Here is a 21,193-nt window from a genome sequence, read left to right on the forward strand (position 1 = left end):
ACAATAATAATTTTGACGCTATAAAGAGTCAGTGATTTCCAGGACATGAATTTTAGAATTATGTAAATCTGGAAAGAGCTATACATTTACAATAATCAAAGAATATATTTGAAAATACTTAATACTTTGTAAGAGAGAAGTTATTCTCAATATCAAAGAGAAAGAAAGAGTCATATTACTAATGACTGTTTTTGCCTAATGTATAGGGATACAACTTCTGGTAAGCTAGCAATATTAACCCTATTAAAAACTACAATCCTGAGTGATTTGCAACTGTCATTGTTATTATAATAGGATAACAAGTATTCTGATAGGAATATGAATTGTTTATGCCCACCATATTTCACAAACGATAGCAGTCAATGGAATTTTCTGTACACGTCTAGCTACATAATTTTTGATTTTTACAAACAGTATTTTAGTGCTGAAACGACTATATGTTTCTAGGTTTACTTTTGAAAGTCCTTTGTCAAGGTTTAAGGTTTCTTATGTACACACACACACAGGAAACGATAGGGCCACTATGGTGAACTGGTTGAAAAATGTCACTGGAGACAAAGTATGTTAATAGTATTCTAAATGTTTCTTTTAGTAATAAAACTTCAGTTGAAGACTTTACTATGTTCTCGGAAGGAACAGCTTACTTATGTAGATGGAAAATAGAGTGGTTTTTATTTCTGCACACCTCAAGTACCCATTCTATAAAGAAATGGTAATTTTAAGTGTGGCGTGGCTTTAAATTAGTCCTGGGTGAATAGTTCAGAGAGAAAAAAATGAAGCCGGTTCGGCCATCTTGACTTAATTTGCAATCTAGAATTTAAATAGAAATGTATAGAGAGTAACCTGCATTTAAATGGGATGGGTATGAATTATTGCCAGTCTTAAAACATTATGTTGTAGCATAAAAATATACATTCCATGCTGTTGTCATGTTAAATGATAGTATTTCTTACAGGACAGCTATATTTTCAGTGATTTGTTTAAAAAGAATGTCCTTGATTTGTATTATTGAACTTGCCCTAAACACCAATGCTTGATTAGATTTTTCAAGTAATTACTTTTAAAATTGTCACTAACTAATATTTATTAAATATTGATAGCAAATTTTAGTTGCATGCCCTCTGCCTCAGTTCTTATATTAAAATAATGTATGTCCCTATTTTAATATTATAATAGTTAATTTTATATGCTCCACCCCCCATTTTTAATGGATTAAATAGAAGACAAGTTATGCTATAAAACAACTTATCCATAATATATACTCAACAATTGATAACTCAGAGGGACCTGAGTTATCGTCTATCTCAACTGACACATTTTACAAATAAGAAAACATAGCTTAAAGCATTTTAATGATATGTCTTAGATTTTTTTTCCAGTTTCTGCACAACAGATATATAAACAAACTTTGGAAATACAGCATATTTGTGAATTTGGAAATGGTTGTATATCTTCTCTAAAAACGATCCATCTTCAATTTCGTATGAAAAACTGACATCTAAAGTTGTAGAATTGTGTGTAAAACAAGACTAAATTGACCTTGAATAAGGGTCTTAAGGACTCCCTTGGTGGGGTTTCTTGCTCTGGGTCTCTCACTTGTTTGCAGTGACCTGGATGTGCAAACTCACAGATCTCTTGACTGGGCTAGGAAAACTCAGACAGTGGGAACTCCTCTTGCATCTCTGTCTGTCTCTGTGTGGTCTCTCCATCTTATTTTTTTCAGCTACCTATTTAGGGTAGCTGAACTCCTAATTTGTGGACTCAGGTCTTTTAAGATGTGTGTCTTTAAAAGAGAAAGAATCAGATAGAGTCTGTATTTCCTAACCTAGCTTGGGAAGTCTCACAGCGCCATTCTGTTTGTTGCAAGGGAATCACTAGCTTAAATTGAAGTGAAGGGGAGGGAATTCAACTCCACCCTTTGTGGGAAGAGTGTTTTAAAACCATCCCAGTTGTTTCAAGGCTTTTTTTTTTTTTTTTCCATCTAGGAACGTTTACGTTTTTCTTCTGGTTCCCGGCTGCTCTTTGACTATGAGATTGCTGTGTTGCTAGATTAGAAACCTGTGGATAAGTATAGTTTCACTATGCTTAGGACTAAAGTATTATATGAGAACCTGATTTCCAAGATTGAAAACAAAAATTTGATTGTCTCTTAAGGACAACTTACTTTCCAGGGAACTCTGCTTTGGAACATGTTTGCTTTTGAGAGATGACCATCTCTCCAACCTTCTGAAAACAAAAGGAAATCAGCATCTTACTCATTTTCTGGGACTTCAGCCAAATTCTTTGTTTCTTACCTAATTTGTCTGGGGATATAATGACAGCAAGTTGAATTATGCCTTTGCGTATTACATAATATGTAATTATAAAAATTAGGTCTAACTTAAATAATGAATTTAATTAATAGTATGCTTGTATTTGGCGAATAAAGTGCTTGCCTGATAAATACTTACTGATGTCTGTATCACAAAATCAGTCATCTTGAACATTTGATATTAATTCAAAGTGAAATTCAAGTTTTTATGAAAACCGGATACTTCTGCTGCTGTTAATTTTTTAGTGGCATGTAAATACACTTTTTTGTGTGTGTGTTTTTGCTAGATAATAAAGATGCACTATAACGAAAATATACTTACCCTAATTTTGTATACATTTTACTTTTTGGCTTTGAAAGCATGATTTTATGTATTTCAGATCCACAAGTGAATGAGGAGGAATGTTTAATATAAAAAGATTATATGAAGAGTGAAGAAACGTCCCTTCCCCACACATACTTTTTTTTTGGTGCTTCTTTCTAGTGTCTTGTCCATTTGGCCTATAGTCATGATTAGGTTTCTTCCATCCTTTAAAAATCAAAGAAAGTAAAATTCTCTCTAGAGCCTGGCATCAAATCTTTTTTGGCTTCTGCCCATCTTTCTTCTTCCTCTCTAAAGTATTAACAAAGTAACTCCCACTTGCCTTCTCCACTTTCTCTTTCCAGTCACTTATTAGCCTTATGTGCTGTGATTTTCTTCCTAGGACAGATCTGAAATTGCTCTTAACAATGCATTAGCACCTAGCAGACCTCATCTTCCTTGACTTCTCTGTAACATTTGACCTTAATTGCCCACTCTCTTCTCCTGGAATCTCTTGTCCTGTCACTTTTATAATTTAATTCTCTTTCAGTTTTCCCTTAACCTTTCTGATTCCATTTTCCCTAGTTCATCTTACTAACTCATTGTTTTTTTCTCCCCTTCAATTTTGATAACCCCAGAATTTTCTTTTCATTTCTTTTCTCATTCTGTATCATCTTCCTGAAGAAATTCATCTCTGAGTGAATAACTTCAAAATCCATATCTTCAGAGTGTATTTCTTTCCCCAGAACCCCAGTCATCTAATTCCACTTTCTACTTGACATACATACTGCATGTATCACAGACACCTCACACATCATCCTTGAAATATGCATTGAAGTGAATAGACATACACTTCTATTACAACAATCTATTTCTCTTTCTGTTTTTCTTTCTCACAGTTTGGTAACCTCATCAGTCTTCACCCTTTTTTTTTTCCCCCTCACCACCTTCCTTCAGTCATCCATCAACTTCTACGAATTTAAATTCCTAAACATTATTTCAGACTGTCTGCTTTTCTCCAGTCTCACTGCTATCACCTTAGGTTGTGTCCTCATTTTCTAGTTCCAGGACTATTTTTCTACCCTCTTAACATGCCCAGAATCCTGTAATTGTGCCAATATTGAGTCCAGTTCTATCCAGCTCTTTGTTTTTACCACCACACTCACTATACTGCCTGATTTTCAAATTAACAAATTGAATATTAAACCCAGGACGTATGAAATTATTTCAGTAATATAATTTTAAATATCACTTTATAAATTATTTTTAAGATATGAATTAATATTATTGAATTTTGTACACAAAAATGCATTTATATTTTATAGGATACAGATTCATTAACCATTCATGTATTGAGCAAATGTTTATTAACCACCTTGCCATATGGCAGACACAGATAATAGGCTGAAGGTACCAGCGTGAGTTAAATAACTGCCCCCAAGCAACTCACAGTCCCATGAAAGAGACATATAGACGAATACTAACACTGCTGTGTAATAGCTGCTAAACAAAGGAGCATAACAAAGCTTTAAGAGCCCAAAGTAGGGAATAGCTTACTTCTAAGAGAACTGAAAATGTGTCAAGAATGTATTACATAAAGCTGTATTGTGAAGTAAGAGTTAGAGGCTGTTTGACAAATAATTGGGAGAAGGAAGTCTTAGGCAGAGGAAATGATGCCAGCAAAAGCAAGGAATAACATGTTTTATGACAGGGAACAGTATACAGAGATTTGTTGGATGCGGTTAGAGGAATCACTTAAGCGTATTTGTGTCCACTTAGGTAATTCTAATCACTTGTAGAGCAGATTGGAGGGATGAGAGGTGGATGAAAGGAGATTAATTAGGAGGCTAGTGCAAAAATCTATATGAGAGATGGAGAGAACCCAGACTAAGATGCTGACTTTGCTAAGAAGAAGGGAGAAAACATAAGAACCGAGTAACACTATATTCTAAAGAAATATCCAAACTGTATATATACATTATCTGTTCGTGTCTGTATTTTGTTTTTGTTTTGAATTGTAGACATGGGATGTAGAACTGGAAAGATCTGCAGAATCCTGGGCTGAAACTTGTTTGTGGGAACATGGACCTGCAAGCATGCTTCCATCAATTGGACAGAATTTGGGAGCACATTGGGGAAGGTAGCTTAAAATACAACTTCTTGTTTCTGAAAACATAAGAGCTTGAAATGAAATACTTACTAATTCATCATTGTAAGTTTTCAAAGCCTTAGTGCCTAAAAGGAAAACAAGCAGTCACACCAAGACAAATAAAAAATAAATATCCTGCCAGAATGATCAGTAGTATTTTAAACTTATTTTTGTTTCAAGTAATTGATATATTAGTGATGTAAAGTGCAAAAGTATTTAATATTAATAAGTTACCCAAAACTGCCTCTCTACCCAACTTCATCAATCTTTTTGGCAATATTTGGTTTTATATTTTCTCCAGCCTTACTTGATTTTTGTGGTTATTTTCTTTCAAATAGATATAGACCCCCAACATTTCATGTACAAGCATGGTATGATGAAGTCAAAGACTTTAGCTACCCATATGAACATGAGTGCAACCCGTATTGTCCATTCAGATGTTCTGGTCCTGTATGTACTCATTATACACAGGTATGTTTTGGGTATATTACACTTTATTCGTTTAATTTGAGTTCGTGTAAACTAACAAAGTTTTTTTGTGTGTGTGTGTGTGGGAGAACTTAGGATACTGAACATTTGCCTTCCTTATGTCGTTTATATGGTTATTAAAAATATATTAATATTGATTTATGTAGAACAAGCTTATAAATTTTTATAAACAAGAATAATTATCAAAAAAAGTACAGACATTTCCTTAAAAATATTATTTCAATGATTTTACATATAAAATACTTTAATATGACCCCAGTAAATGCAAAAGGGAAGAAATTTACCATCTTCAAATTCAGATGTCAATTTTTTTATTTTCAAAAAATAAAAATATGGTTTTATTTACCATGGCATTCAATATTCACATGTGTGCAGCATTTATCATGTTTTTAAATTTTCAGTGTTTGGATTGGGTACTGGACATGTTCTAAAACTTCTAAATCAAACAACAAATGGCAGATTTGACTAGATAAAGCTCACTGCAGATCTGAGTTTCTAGAATTTCTATGACTATTAGTGACTATAAAGCAAATGGTTCTGTATGCCTTTGCATGGGACAAGATTAAGATCAGTATTGGACTCCCTGATAGCCAGTGGCACAGTGAAAATGTCACATTGTATAAGAAATTTGAACACCTAAACTTTTGCTCCAGTACTTTCTGCTTTAAGATGAGAAATTCTGTTCATTTGGTAGGTAAGTTTCTTCACAGGAAAATTAATACGGCATTTAGGACTGTGAGGATGTAACATTTGAATTATTTAGTAATAACTAAGATGTTTATGTCTTATATCTGGATAGAGTTATATACCTGTGTATCTCTTTTTTTTTTAAGTTAAATTAAGTATTTCCTCAAGTGTCAGGAAAAATATTGTTTCTGACATTGCCTCATTTCATTTTGAATAGTAACTGTGGGTTCTCCAGTTCACTTTTATGCATTTTCTCTCAGATATGTTGCTGTCTTACTTCATCTCAGCCTACTTTTTCTAAACCTTTCTTTTCTCTAATGTAGGTGGTGTGGGCAACAAGTAGCAGAATAGGCTGTGCCATTAATTTGTGCCATAACATGAACATCTGGGGGCAGATATGGCCCAAAGCTGTCTACTTGGTGTGCAATTATTCCCCAAAGTAAGTAAACAAAACACTACTTTCATAAGTATTTCTTAGCAACATAAAAATAACTTTATATTCTTGATTTTTTCCCTTATTTTCAGTGTGTATTATTGAGTAAACTGCATTGTTTTAACTGAGTTTATGTCATATGGCAACAATTATGGTTGCCTGATGTGTAAAATTGGTGCTTAAAAGGAATATGAAAATTGAAAATATAATCTTTGTAAAGATAGGAGTCATATTTTTAGGGCTTCAGTTTTATTTATTGCACTACTATATTGTGTAAATGTTTAATAATTTTGGTTTATTAGAGATGAGAAACTATAGACTGAGAAATGTATTTTCACCTATGTAAAGACCCTTCAAATAATTACATTGAAAATATTGTACAACTGAACTTAGGGTCAAATCTACGTCTAAAATCTGTTTTTATTAAAACAAATGGGATATAGATGAATATTCCATAGCAGAGGCTTAGTGTTTTGCAGAAGTTTGGTTTTTCAGTTTTTAGCAATATACATAACGCATTATTTAGAATATTTTCAAAAGAATGAGGTAGCAGTGTATGTTTAAACTTAGTAACAATGAGACATCACTTCCCATCTGTCAGAATGGCTATCATTAAAAAGAACACAAATAACAAAGTGTTAGTGACGATGTAGAGAAAAGGGAACCCTTGTCCACTGTTGGTGGGAATGTAAATTAGCGCAGCCACTGTAGAAAAACAGTGTGGAGGTTTCTCAAAAAACTAAAAATAGACCACCTCTTAATGGAGTGGATTATCTTTTGAAGGGGAAACTGGTGGGGCCACGCCCCCTACAAACATGGCCGGCCCTGTTCTGCTTGCCCACCTAGTTTTGGAGGAGGCTGTAGAGAAAATCTGTGCTACCAAGGTATGTGATACTGTGTTGTAATATTCAGTTTGATTTATATTTTCATCCAACTTCTGCATTAATTTGTGTTTGAAAGCCCAAAGCACATTTAATTATTACATGAAAAGTTTCTAGAACTCTATTTCAAATATTTAGAAGTCATTTAAAATATTTTTTTAAAATTTATAATATTAATAAGTCTATTATACCAACATGTATTTAAAGGAAAGTTTCGGGCTTCCCTGGTGGCGCAATGGTTGAGAGTCCGCCTGCCAATGCAGGGGACACGGGTTCGTGCCCCGGTCCGGGAGGATCCCACATGCCGCGGAGCGGCTGGGCCCGTGAGCCATGGCCGCTGAGCGTGCGCATCCGGAGCCTGTGCCCCGCAACGGGAGAGGCCACAACAGTGAGAGGCCCGCGTACTGCAAAAAATAAAATAAAATAAAAAAAAAAAGGAAAGTTTCATGATTATTCCAGATAACCACTTAATTCTACTTTGAAATTATCCCAGAGTGACAAGTATATTTTCATTCTTAAAAGCCATCTTGATATAGTGTTGACTAGAATTATTTCCATAAATGTCATGATTTCTGAAGAATTTAGCAGTTTAACACTATTTTAAGCACTTTAAGAGTTTTTGCCTAAATACCTATCCATGAATCTTACTGAACCATGCCCAATGAATTATACTAATTCTCTGCTTCTTACTGCAGAGTATACAATTTGTCATGCCAAAATAACAACAACAACAACAAAAAATATATATAATAGTATTATAAAACTGTTGTAAAAAATACTGTCTCAAATGTACTGGATGTCCTCAAAAATAAATATAAATATGATGTCCTTTTTGTAACACATGAAGATAAAACTTACCTGACAAAGCTTTGTGAAAATCATGCTTTTTATTGGGCATCCAAGTGAACATTTTTACACTCTTGTACTACTTTGTTCTTAATGATGACTAAATGAAGAATAATGTAGACCAGGTGTATTTGAAAATATGTGTAAATGCAGCCACTTTTCAGTACTTATAAAGAGATATCTTTTTTCCTTAATGATTGAGTGCTCACTAGCTATAATAAGTAGACAAGAAGTAAGCATATAGTTCACTGTGTAATATGAGCCATTTTTAATTCCTGAAAGCTTTTTTCATTGTGCCTGAGTCTGTTTTCCATCCCCCAAACCTCCAACCTGCTTGCTCCATTGTCAATGACCACAGTGTCTTACTAAAGCTGACTTTCCTCTGAATTCATACTTCCTTTTTCTAGATTCTGAATTCTTAGACATACATGCAAATAACCACATTTCCAAAATGTGCCCCTGTCAAGCCCTTAATACAAGCCAACTTGGAAAAAATATTAAATTCAAAGTTTGCATATTTTCCATTGTTAAGTTTAAATTTCTGCACATTGAATTTCCTTCTGCAGTAGAAACCTTTCTATGGAAACTGATATTGTGGTAAATAGCAAGGGCATGTCAATCCTTCTTAGGCTGAATTTCCTTTCAGGAGAATTTTAAATGTGATCCTTTGGAAAATTTTAAGTGTTATCCTCCTGAAAATATGATTTCATTTGAGAAAACAAATTCAAATTCACTAAGCCCGATTTCATTAGATCACTGTGTAGACCTCATGATGTCATCATGAAAGGTAATCACTGATACCACTTTAAAATATAAGCAAAGTTTAGAAATGATTCCATTTAATGTTAGCATAAATGAGTCAAGGGCTCAAAGGTTTATGCGTCTGTTTTATTTATTCCAATGCAGTATGTAAGATCACCACCTTAAGCCAAAACTTGTGCCAATATACAGTACTGATTTTTCTAGTAGCTTTCAGTGTTAAACAGGCATATAAAGGTGTATCATGGGTAATTTGTGCACATTTAAGATGGATTCGTATTTCCTAAATCCATTCTCTCTAACAGAAGGATCAGATAGCTATTACCCTCCTCAAGAAGAAGAAACAAATGAAATTGAACGGCAGCAATCACAAGTCCATGACACCCACATCCGGACAATAGCAGATGATAGTAACAGAAACGAAGTCATAAGCACACAGCAAATGTGTAAGATCTCCGCATTATTTACATTTTAAAGTTTACATTGCTGGCATATTCAACTATATTTTATTAATCTGAACATTTTTAGAATGGCAAAAACTTGGCATTAGACTATATGGGATGAATTAGAGCAGCTGTTGCATCATCTAAATTATTATTATTCTCTAAATTTTAGCTCAAATTGTTTCTTGCGAAGTAAGATTAAGAGACCAGTGCAAAGGCACAACCTGCAATAGGTAATATTTATTATTACTCTCAAAATTAACTGGCAAGATATAAAAAATATTTTCATTTTATATGGACATTCAGAGAAGCTAAATTTTGTTCCCCATTTCTTTTATTTAGATATGAATGCCCTGCTGGCTGTTTGGATAGTAAAGCTAAAGTTATTGGCAGTGTACATTATGAAATGGTAGGTATTATAAATGTCATTATTTGAGGATAGGATCCTTTCATATAATATTTTGGTTTTTTAATGGGAAAAATAACAATTTATATATGTATAGCTATTTTGCTCAGAATTGTTTAAAGTCATACATAGTAACAAGTTGTATCCTATGTAGAATTCTTATCATTTTAACATCCTTTTATCCCTTCCTTTTCTCCCAGCAATCCAGCATCTGTAGAGCTGCAATTCATTATGGTATAATAGACAATGATGGTGGTTGGGTGGATATCACTAGACAAGGAAGAAAACATTATTTCATCAAATCCAATAGAAATGGTGTTCAAACAATTGGGTAAGTACCTAAATAATCTTTTGGACCAGAGATTTTAAGTTGTAACAATAAGTTACATTCATTCAGAGCAAAGCATAGAAGAATTTAGTTTATAAAGAGAGAAGGTAATTTTCAAGGTTCATTTCAACTACACAGTTTCCATGGGCAAAAGTAAGGAAAAGTACCTGAATTCAAAGTTGAACCCTTTTGCTTATAAAGATCATGCTAACACTCTAACTTTTCTAGTTTCATTAAGAATGTACAAATTTAGTTTTTCCCATTGTGAAGCAATACATTTTTCAGCTATGATAAAAAGTGCCTGAGAAGGCTAATTGATTTGCATATTCTTCCTGCCCTGTTTGGGAGAATTATTTATTTCATGCAACAGTAACTTTGTTAATAAGATAGATTACTAGGTAACAGAGCATTTTGCAAAGTCTCTAAATATGTAATACACTATGTCACCTTTCTTTTGTCTGTTAAAATGTAATTTGACCTAGTATAAAAGCATTGATTAACTTTTGAAATGTTTGTCATATTAAATATACTAAATGTATTATTATAAAATAACATATTTTCATATATAATCTATAGAAAGTAGAAAAATCTAGGCTTTTGAAATATCTTTGTAGTTTCTCTTTCTCGTATGTAAAATAATAGACATTATTGAACCTCATAATGGAATGCCTTTTCTTAGGAAATACGATAGTCTCCCTTCCTTTGTAACTGAACAGTTGCATGAAACTCCACAGTATAGAATTCATAATGATAAGAAAGAATTTCTTAAGAATCCTTGTAAATTGGTGGAATGATGCCCTCTGTATACAATTTTATTCAAAGGCCTGATGTGTGGTTTTTAGCCATTAGTGATTAATCTCTTAAGTAAAAGCTTTACAGAAACACTTATTGATTAATTTATTCACTCAGCAGATACTTATCTTAAATAAATAATAAATATTAGTTTTTAGCTTTGGTAAGCCAAACATTGGGTGTTGCATTAAAGAACATTTACTTCCTATTATTTACCTTTTTCTTTTAACTTGTATTTTTAATTGTTTATTATATAAACTCTCTTGAAATGTGTGTGTGTCATATTAAAGTACCATCACAAATAAGCATTACCTTTTGCAATAGATGTTTTTTATGAAAGCCTGGGTATAGATAAACCAATTAAAATACCTATTCTTATATTCTTGCTTTTTAATAAAACATGTAAGGAGGAATTCATTCATTTATTGTAGACATTTTACTAGATACTAGGGGGAACAAAAAAATGAATGATGCATATTCCTTTAAGGTACTTATTATTTAGTAGCCCTTGTATTGACTATTTTGAAAGATTAAATTGTTTGTTTCCGTGGTAACAGGGAATGAGTGTATTGAGAGTTTTAATTTTAATAGGAAAAAATATATAGATACAAATGTGTATTATTTTATGCTATTATGTATAAGTTTTTGAGATTGATAATGAAAAGAGATCTTTCTCTGATATCAAGAATGGTATTTATTTGGCTCATACTTGAACGTAATATGAATTTAGCATAAAACAGATGATTAATTCTTATACTGCTACATGTCTAGATATAGAATTCAAAGTTGAACCCTTTTGCTTATAAAGATCATGCTAACACTCTAAATTTTCTAGTTTCATTAAGAATGTACAAATTTATAGTTTTTCCCATTGTGCAGCAATACATTAAATAAGAACATTTAAGAAAATGTTCTTAAATAAGAACATTTAAGAAAAAATTAAACATTCATAGACTTAAAAAATATAAGAATTTATGCTGATGCCTGTAAGATGTTGATGATTGAAATTTTTATGTTTTTATCTTCAGCAAGTATCAGTCTGCTAATTCCTTCACAGTCTCTAAAGTAACAGGTTAGCACTTTTTTCGTCTTATTTTCTTACCACTCTGTTGCACATTATTCTTTCTAAAGGATTTGCTTATTGTTCTGTGTTTGAATTCTTCAGTTCAGGCTGTCACTTGTGAAACAACTGTGGAACAGCTCTGTCCTTTTCATAAGCCTGCTTCACATTGCCCAAGGTACTGTTTTCTAGATTTTCTCCGTTTTTAACCTGTAAACAGGGGGCCTTTTACCCTGGATAACTGCTTTTGCCTGAGATTCTGGTGTCTCTAGGACTCAGAAGATGTATCATCTTGAACTGCTAGCAGCAGGGAGCAATGGACACCACAAACTGCATGTACTCTAGGCACTCCTAGTGTAGTTTCTCCAAAAAATGTGTGTGTGTGTGTGTTTTTTTTTTTTTGTCTCCACAAAAATCTTTATTTTAGCATTTAAAAGAAAGAATCACATGTTCATTCCCCTACAGCTTTATGAGGCTTGGCCACCCAGTAAGTTACAAGTTACGCACGTCAGGCACTTGTCTGGTCATTGCATGACTCTTTAATGGATCACATCAGGGCCAAGCAGCCCCCTTCCCTATGATTAGATGTAAAGTCAGGTACTGTTAAAATGTGTCAGCATTTTTATTCAAAGCATAACGGAAGTTGTAGACGAAGGAATGTTTACTAGATCACTATCTACATTCTCACAAATATATAACAAGGTGTTAAAACCAGAGACTAGAACTCAGACAAGCAAAAAGCTCCTGCAGTCTTTCTTTGACCTGAACTTACCTACGAAGAAATGAACTCAGTTTGAATCTATTGATCTTGGCCTTCCACAGACCAAGTGCTAAATATGGTTGAGGTAGAGCGTGCACAGCATGATCCTAAGGGCAGAACAGCTGGTTTTATCGCCATAGGGTGGGCAATGAATGTGCAGCAGTTCTCAAATGCAAAAATAAAATTTTATAGTCAATGGGGACACCCTTCCTCCTACAGAAGACATTTTTTATAAAAATCAACCTTTAATTCAAAGTTATAAAAACTCATTCATTTATTACTTATATTTAAGTGGTTCTGGTTTAGATGCTAAAGTGTACTGTGTTATACAAATTTTAGGAACATGAAATTTAAATAAGAAATGTAGCCATTTCTTAAAAACTGTATTGAGGAAGATCGGCTTCAATTGGTAAAGGTAGTTGCAATGAAGTTTTTTTTTTTGGCGGTACGCGGGCCTCTCACTGTTGTGGCCTCTCCCGTCGCGGAGCACAGGCTCCGGACGCGCAGGCTCAGCGGCCATGGCTCACAGGCCCAGCCGCTCTGCGGCATGTGGGATCTTCCCAGACCGGGGCACGAACCCGTGTCCCCTGCATCAGCAGGCGGACTCTCAACCACTGCGCCACCAGGGAAGCCCTGTTTTGTTTTTTTTTTAAGAATACTTTTAGGAAACTAATTGATACTTTTATCAAACAATGATTTTCATATAGTCATTTTGTTGAGACTCTGATTTACTATGTAGAATGAATTATGTTTTTTCCAGTCTTAGCTTTGATTTCCTTTTAGTGTGTGTACTTGTGTGTGTGTATGTGAATCCAGAAGAGCCAATCAATTTAAATAAGTGCCACTTGGCAGTTTCTTAAACTCTGGGAGTAAATTTTTAAAAATATCATGTGACTGACTGAACACTGATAATTGGACCCTATGTTTAAATAAAAGAACTTTTGGAAACTTTGAAAAAAGGAGCTAAAGTATCAGGAAGGGAGTAGGATATCTGGAGAAAGAACATTCCATTCAGAGGGAAAGATAAACTCAAAGGCCCTGAGGATGAGATTATTCTGTATGTTTGAAGAATAACTATTAGGCCAGTGTGACAGGAGCTGGGTGAGAAAGTGAAAGAGGGGTAGGATATAATGTCAGAGAGGAAATGGGAAGACAGAATACTCAGGGCTTATTGGCTATTATAAGGATCCTGTCACTTGTTCTGAATTAGATGGAAAGCCACTAGAATATTTGGAGCAGAAGAATGATATGATTAGACTTGTATTCTTCAGTGTAAGTGTGTGGCAAAATAGATTGGAGGGGACAAAATCGGAAGCAGGGAGACCATAGTGGAGCCTATTGCAGTGAGCTAGATATTGGAAGATAGAGCCCAGAGTTACAGTGATTGAGGTGCTTAAGGATGCTCTGATTTTATTTCAGTGTACAACGAATAGAAATTGGGTTGAATATAAGGTTGAGGTAAGGAAGGGAGTTAAGGATAGAATAAAGGTTTTTTTTGGCCTGAGCACCTGAATAACAGAGTTGACATTTATTGTCGGAAGCCTACAGAAAGAAGATATTTGCGGACTGGATGAGAAGATTAGGAATTTGGTTTCAAATATGCTAAATTTGAGATATTTATTAGGTCTACGTGGAGATATTCAGTAAGCAATAGGACATACAAATTTAGAATTAAGAGAAGAGGTCCCAACTAGAGATACAAATTTGGAAATCAATAGTTTATAGATGATAATCAAAGCCATGAAATTGGATGAGATACCAAAGATGTGAACCTAGAGAAAAGAAACTATGAGATGTCTGTGGCAGACAATGATTCAGTTTTTCCAAGTTATATGTTTACTAAATTCTGCAGTCATATTGGGTACCAAATTCCCAGATACTGAGAGAGAGATACTTCCTGATGTTTCTTTCTGCTTTGGATCCCCAAATTAGAAAGCTTCCTGGCTAAGCTTTTTTTTTTTTTAAAGAAAAAGCAAGAGAAAAGAAACACATCTGTGCCAAAAGCTGGAAGTAGGTAAAGTAAGCAGAAGCAATTGTGCTTACTGCCGGGATTGTACAACTGACCTATTTCAGAAGGAAAACATGTGTAGATATACATATATATATATGCTACTCAATCATAAAAATGAATGCAATTTTGCCATTTGCAACAACATGGATGGACTTGGAGGGCATTATGCTAAGTGAAATAAGATAGAGTAACACAAATACTTTATGGTATCGCTTATATATGAAATCTAAAAAAAAAAAATACAACAAACTAGTGAATATAACAAGAAAGAAACAGGCTCACAGGTACAGAGAACAAACTGGTGGTTACCAGTGGGGAGGTACAGTGTAGGGGTAGAGGATTAAGAGGTACAAACTATTAGGTATAAAATAAGCTGCAAGGATAGATTGTAAAACACAGAATATAGCCAATATTTTATACTAACTATAAATGGAGTATAACCTTTTAAAAACTGAATCACCATATTGTATACCTGTAACATATAATATTGTACATCAGCTATACTTCAATAAAAAATAATGAGTGAGATTTAGAATGCTGAGTTTACTTTTGTGTATGCATGTCTATGATCTTACTAATAAGAAAGACTGAAATAACCAGCTACTTAATATTTGTAAGTATATATTTATTTTTTAGAGTATATTGTCCTCGGAACTGTATGCAGGCAAATCCACATTATGCTCGTGTAATTGGAACTCGAATTTATTCTGATGTAAGTACCCTAATTTATGCAGCTCTCAGTATCTATCTATATGCATGCACACGTGTTTAAATGTATATATGTACATTTATATACAGAAAAAGGAACAGATTCTGTGTTGATATACATATTCTCGGAAAGGTCAATCATCAGTCACACTAAAAACTAAATATCTATACGCAAATATGCATGCATAATCATTTATCTTAACTAAATTTTTCTTCATATCCTATCTATATCTCTTATATCAGATACTAAATGAAATAGCTTGGATGCATCCTTGGGAAGGAAAAAGCATTTTACTTTTCTTTAACCTTCCTTTTGGTTCTTCAGTACTTGAAGTATAGACTGGATAATTAAGAGTTTGTCAAATGTATGAACAATATCTCCACTGCCAAATGGGCATTTAGCAAGTAGCATAGAATCAAAACCAGGTAATCATTAAAATACATACAAAAGGAAACCAGCTGAGGGTGTATTGTTATGGATGCCAGGACTGGGGTTGGACGAGGAAGATTAGCTGTGATGGCTTCAGGGCCGATAAGTGCTTTCTGATCCAGGTTTCAAGTGTGGGTTGGTAAAGAGGATTAGCGCACATTTTAGGTGGGGTGAATGGCACTTACAAAGACATGGAGATGAGGTGAGAGCAAGTGAGCTGAAAGTGGGCATGACTTGTAGGTTTGCTTGTATCTGAGCTGGTGAGATTTGAAGCTAAAAGGGGCTGCAGCCAACTTAGTGTGAGGGATGGAGGGAGGGATCCAGCTCTTGAAACATGTAATTGGAGAGTCTAAATACATGCTGATAAGTTTAGATTTTATGTGGCAGACATTTGGAAACCACTACCAATATCTAATCCAAAGAGTTCCAAAAGAAATATATTCTTGATGTACTTATTCAGTAGAATACTATGGAAATACAATTGTGAAGAGTCCCGAAATGTGAGTATTACCACCACTTGGTGAATTCATTTCGGGTTCAGGTTTTTTTGTTTTTCAGTTCAGCTTTACCGTTAAAATTATTCTCTGAATCTAAGTCTCTCTCCCAGCTCCAGGTTTGCGGTATTCTTATCTGCAATTTCAATGTCCTGTTGGTATCTTAATTTGGTAGTCCTCACAATTTGTGCTTATCTTCTTGTCTCTGAAAACATGCTTTTTCTAATTTTTCTGTGAACATCATGGTCATTCTTTACCTTCTGAGTTATTGCCACTTGCTCTGTGAAGTGTATTGCTGGTTCTCCTAACCCAAGTATGGTGTTGCTTTTCTTTTTTTTTTTAATATATATTTATTTACTTTTCAAAGTTTTTGGCTGTGTTGGGTCTTTGTTGCGGTGCGCGGGCTTCTCACTGTCGTGGCTCCTCTTGTTGCGGAGCGCGGGCTGTAGGCACGCGGGCTTCAGTGGTTGTGGCACGTGGGGTCAGTAATTGCGGCTCACGGGCTCTAGAGCTCAGGCTCAGTAGTTGTGGCGCGCGGGCTTAGTTGCTCCGTGGCATGTGGGATCTTCCCGGACCAGGGCTCAAACCCGCGTCCCCTGCATTGGCAGGTGGATTCTTATACCACTGGACCACCAGGGAAGCCCGGTGTTGCTTTTCTTTAACCCTATTGCTTTGTTTTTTCCTTTTATTTAGCCCTTAACTGATTCTGTTAGGCATTATGATTGTTTCCCCACCTCTTTTATTAATTTTTAAGTTTCTTGAAGGCAGCAGCTGGGCAAATTATGCATTATTTTTTCATCAACAATTTTACATGTGCCAAGCTGTGAACAAGACAGGCCTAGTTCCTGCTTTAACAGAACTTAGAGTACGCAGTGATATCAGACATTTGGCAAACACCTTGAAACATAAATGTTTGTTTTAAAAAAATTAATAAATATATATGAATGAGGAAATCTAGAATCATCAGAGATTTCCAAAGAAATCATTCTTCCCAGGTTGTCCCCTTAAGTAAAAAAACCTTTAATTTTACTCATGTCTGGTGAAAATCTTTCAAAATACCCTATACACTTCTGTACCTATAAGCCATCTCTTTGCTAGAGTTCAGGTTTTTATTTGAACTTATATCCTGAGATCATTTTATCTTTCTATCTCAGTGAAATGGGGTAAGAAATTTTGTATTACTATGCAGAACAAGTTGGAAATGTATATTTTTTATGTGCTAAGTACAGAATCAGAGATTCAGCCATTAATTAAGCAATCTTCCCATCCCTTACAAAATACATTATCCATTTAAATACAAGATATGGAAAAATGAGAAACAATCTATCAATCTCCCTCTCTCCCCCACCTTTCTCTCTTTCTCTCTTTCCATTTATAGAGTTACAACTTGTACATTCTATTGCTTTGAGCGTTTATTTCTCATTGATGACAGATGAAATTAATTTCTGCATTCATTAAAAATGTTCCACTGTTTTCACAGATATAGTTTTTTCTTTTCGTGGTATATTAGTTCTTATAATGTGTGCGTAGGAAAAGAAAATCTCTTCTGACCTTTGAACTCAAATCGTAATGCCTGCTGACTGCATAGTTAATGGGCAAAACAATAGTTTCAAACCATATTAAGTGCTTGGATTTAGTGAATGTTATATCTAAGCACTTTTATTGCCTTGGGAAAAGTGCTGATGATAACCTTTTAACAGAACAGGATAAATACTGAAAAGTGTAGTTATTTTTAATTCCATCTGTTATGAACCATATCGGACACAAATATTAATTCAGTGAGGGACTTTAAATGGTGAATAAAATGTGTCCTCAGAGTAAGGATATGGGGTTTTGGATGTGTGGTATTTTGTGATATAGCAAAAACACGAAAAGTATTAGACAGCTTGGCATTCGGTCACTCTGATCTAATAAATACTGACTGATGCCACAGAGTTCAGAGCACAGTAATAAAGCAAGGTCACGTAAGATGCACATGCTTATGTGAACTTAGAAAAGCACATTAGGTCACTCACGTGTGCACAGAGATAAGAAAAGAATACACCAGTGGGTTCAGAAAAGACCCATCGGGATATGGGGTAGATTGCTTTATACTGAAACAGTTCAAGCGTTTCATTTTGTAGGATTTTGTCAGGCTATGCTCAGCTATTGACAAATTTTGGTAGAACATTTGGATGAAAGCAATTGTCAAAATCTACAGAAGACTTTAATTGGCCACAAGAAAAGCGTTGACTTCTAGAACTCAGTCGTGTTAAAAAAATGGAAAGCGTTTGTTGGACCTGAAACAATTTTCTCCTTTATAGAAATTCCATTCAATTCAGATTATATAACTGGTACAATGCAAAAATAGAACTTCCTTAGTACCTCATGTCAGATCATTCAAACCAGAGTGATGTACATTGCAAATCTAGGTAGAAGCGATGGTTATTCTTCATCGGCTTATTCTTTTGGGCAAGTTTTCTCTACATAGGTTATATTATCTAATAGGAAAAACCTCCTCATTTAATGTATGCCTGTATTTTGGAAAAGGGACTGTAGAGATGTACAGAACTATGTTTGAGTTGCTCAAAGTCAAAACTGAATATAAATGAGGTCCAGATAATCCCCCCTGTGAATGTTTGGTCAGAGTGACCTGAGTAGGAACTAGCAAAGCCTGAAATTTAAGAGTGATAAGTAGGCCCTTGAAGAGATAAAAGGAGCTAATTTGCATTTTATTGCTTGGACAGTAGTAAAAGCTTGCTGTTTGGACAGATTAGCTGGTGAAAGATCTTATCCTTGCAGCCACCCTTAAGATCTACCTTCAGGTGCGACTTGCTTCGCTCTAACTTTGTCTTTTAAAACATTCCTTTATGCACAAAACATCATCCTGTAACTGCTCACTGGGTATCCACACAGAGACAGATGTCAGCGACCTTGTGTCCAATAGGAGAGTAGGCTGGACAAGTTCAGCAGACGTTTTCTAGTGATGGTGGTTTTTTCCTTTCTTCTTCAGCTGTCCAGTATCTGCAGAGCAGCTGTACATGCTGGCGTGGTTCAAAATCACGGGGGTTATGTTGACGTGATGCCTGTGGACAAAAGAAAGACTTACACTGCTTCTTTTCAAAATGGAATCTTCTCAGAAAGGTAAATAAATTGATATATATGTTTATAAACATATATGTATTTAGATATATCATCTTTCCCATTATGCTGGCTTTACAACCAACTCTCCTTAGCATGGCTTTGAGGTTTCGTGACTGAGCCAGGGTGCTTCCTTTGCACGCTGTGTAATAGTAGATCTTCCGGGGATGGGAGAAGCTGCAGTACCAGAGATGCCTGTCTCCTGCAGGCTTATAAAAATCAACATGAAAATCGGATTATGAGTCAGAACCACTCTTTTGTTAATTGATCTTATAATAAGGAAATTTCTTTCATCCTCTTTTGGATTTTCTAGGTTAGTTTTTACATGTAACTCTTTCTAGGTGAGTGAGGCACTGAATATTTCTCTACTCCAGTTATCTGACAAAGTATTTGACCAAAACAATGAGTCTGATTTTCCCCGGAACCAAATTCTCTTTTTGATTGGAAGTTCGATGCCTAGTATGATGTAAATGAACTCTTTCAGGTCATCTGGTATTTGGCTTATTAGTATTATATATTTCAGTGGTTTGAGAAAATTCATGTGACTTACTTTATTGAGTAATAATAAAAGTTAACAGAAAAAAACCCTGTAGTGATTTTTTTTTAAATCATTGGTACTTGGGGAAGTAATATTAAGTCCCATGTATTTTGTATAGATACAGATAAATCCCTAACTTTTAAACATTTACTAGGTTCTTCAAAATTGCCAGTGGAGGGTTTGCACATATGGTAAAGTTTCTGTAAAGGACACAAAAGGATGTGCCGTGCAGGATACCTAGATTGCCTTCCACATAAGCATCTGGGTGTCATCCTCATAAAATGACAGCTTTGTATTTAGCATCTATTTTCAGATGAGACTGTATCAGGAGGCCATTGTTAAGGAGGTGGCTTCTCCACAACCTGACTTAGCTGGCTCATATCAATGCCCTAGAGTACTAACTTACCGTTTCTTAAGTCTGAAAAAATTTAAATTGTATTGCCATCATACTTAGTCATATTTTTAACATCTAAAAAAAATTTAGTGAGGAAATTTAATGGTCAAACCTGTAAGATCCTAAGAATTTCTTCACTGAAATGTAAACAAACACACAGAGCTCACTCCCCACACCCTTCCCCCATCTCTCTCCTTCTGTCTCTCTGTCTATATATATGAAAGACACAATATATAAAGTAGATGGAGTTATAGAGTATGATATGCAGTTTTATAAGCTAAACTGAGTAATGTGGCTTCATTTACCTGTCATATTTCTTAAATTTATTGTAAACCTATAAGGTAGATGATATCCTAAGAAAACTGAGAATAATAATTATTTATGAACATCTACTATGAATTTTCCAGATGCTTGAGGGCCCTTTAAGTATATTGACTTAGCTCTACCAGTAGCCTTACAAAGTCGGTTCTCTAAACCCTAATTTACAGACATGTTAACTGAGGCTCAGAAAGGTTAAATGATACGCCCAACGTCATATAACTAGTCAGTCTCAGAGCTCAGATTCAGAACTAGTTCTGTTAAGTTCAAATATGTGTATTTTTCCGGTGTATCACTGTGTAAAAAGACACTTTCCAGGGCACTTTGTCAGTTTGTTTCCTACAAATAAAAATGGCTTTCAATTAGCCGTCTACTTGTATGAAAAACCTGGCTTGTGTATGTGTGTGTGTTTATTGTGTAATGTTGTGTGTGCACACTTGTGACATTCTCATCTCTTCTTCTAAAATTCTCCCCTTTCCTTACACATGAATAAATATGTAAAAGAAATTGCACTTTGTCTCTCTCTTAGCATTTG

At 34.7% G+C, this 21,193-nt stretch overlaps 1 protein-coding gene across 2 annotated transcripts in view; it reads left to right on the forward strand.

The window, feature by feature from the left end:
* Positions 1 to 21,193, forward strand: part of CRISPLD1 (cysteine rich secretory protein LCCL domain containing 1) — a 44,403-nt gene that overhangs the window by 21,240 nt on the left and 1,970 nt on the right. The window contains exons 3-14 of one of the 2 annotated variants that reach the window (XM_032610044.1): positions 4,634 to 4,752; positions 5,100 to 5,232; positions 6,261 to 6,376; positions 7,154 to 7,254; positions 9,162 to 9,302; positions 9,472 to 9,532; positions 9,642 to 9,708; positions 9,906 to 10,036; positions 11,854 to 11,897; positions 11,991 to 12,063; positions 15,293 to 15,368; positions 19,281 to 19,411. In XM_032610044.1, coding sequence (XP_032465935.1) covers positions 4,634 to 4,752; positions 5,100 to 5,232; positions 6,261 to 6,376; positions 7,154 to 7,254; positions 9,162 to 9,302; positions 9,472 to 9,532; positions 9,642 to 9,708; positions 9,906 to 10,036; positions 11,854 to 11,897; positions 11,991 to 12,063; positions 15,293 to 15,368; positions 19,281 to 19,411 — 1,193 coding nt within the window. Of the gene's footprint in view, positions 1 to 4,633; positions 4,753 to 5,099; positions 5,233 to 6,260; positions 6,377 to 7,153; positions 7,255 to 9,161; positions 9,303 to 9,471; positions 9,533 to 9,641; positions 9,709 to 9,905; positions 10,037 to 11,853; positions 11,898 to 11,990; positions 12,064 to 15,292; positions 15,369 to 19,280; positions 19,412 to 21,193 lie in introns of those variants that run through there. The other variant, XM_032610045.1, reaches the window with a different exon arrangement.

This window comes from Phocoena sinus, chromosome 17 (genome assembly GCF_008692025.1).
Source record: "Phocoena sinus isolate mPhoSin1 chromosome 17, mPhoSin1.pri, whole genome shotgun sequence".
Lineage (NCBI taxonomy): Eukaryota > Metazoa > Chordata > Mammalia > Artiodactyla > Phocoenidae > Phocoena > Phocoena sinus.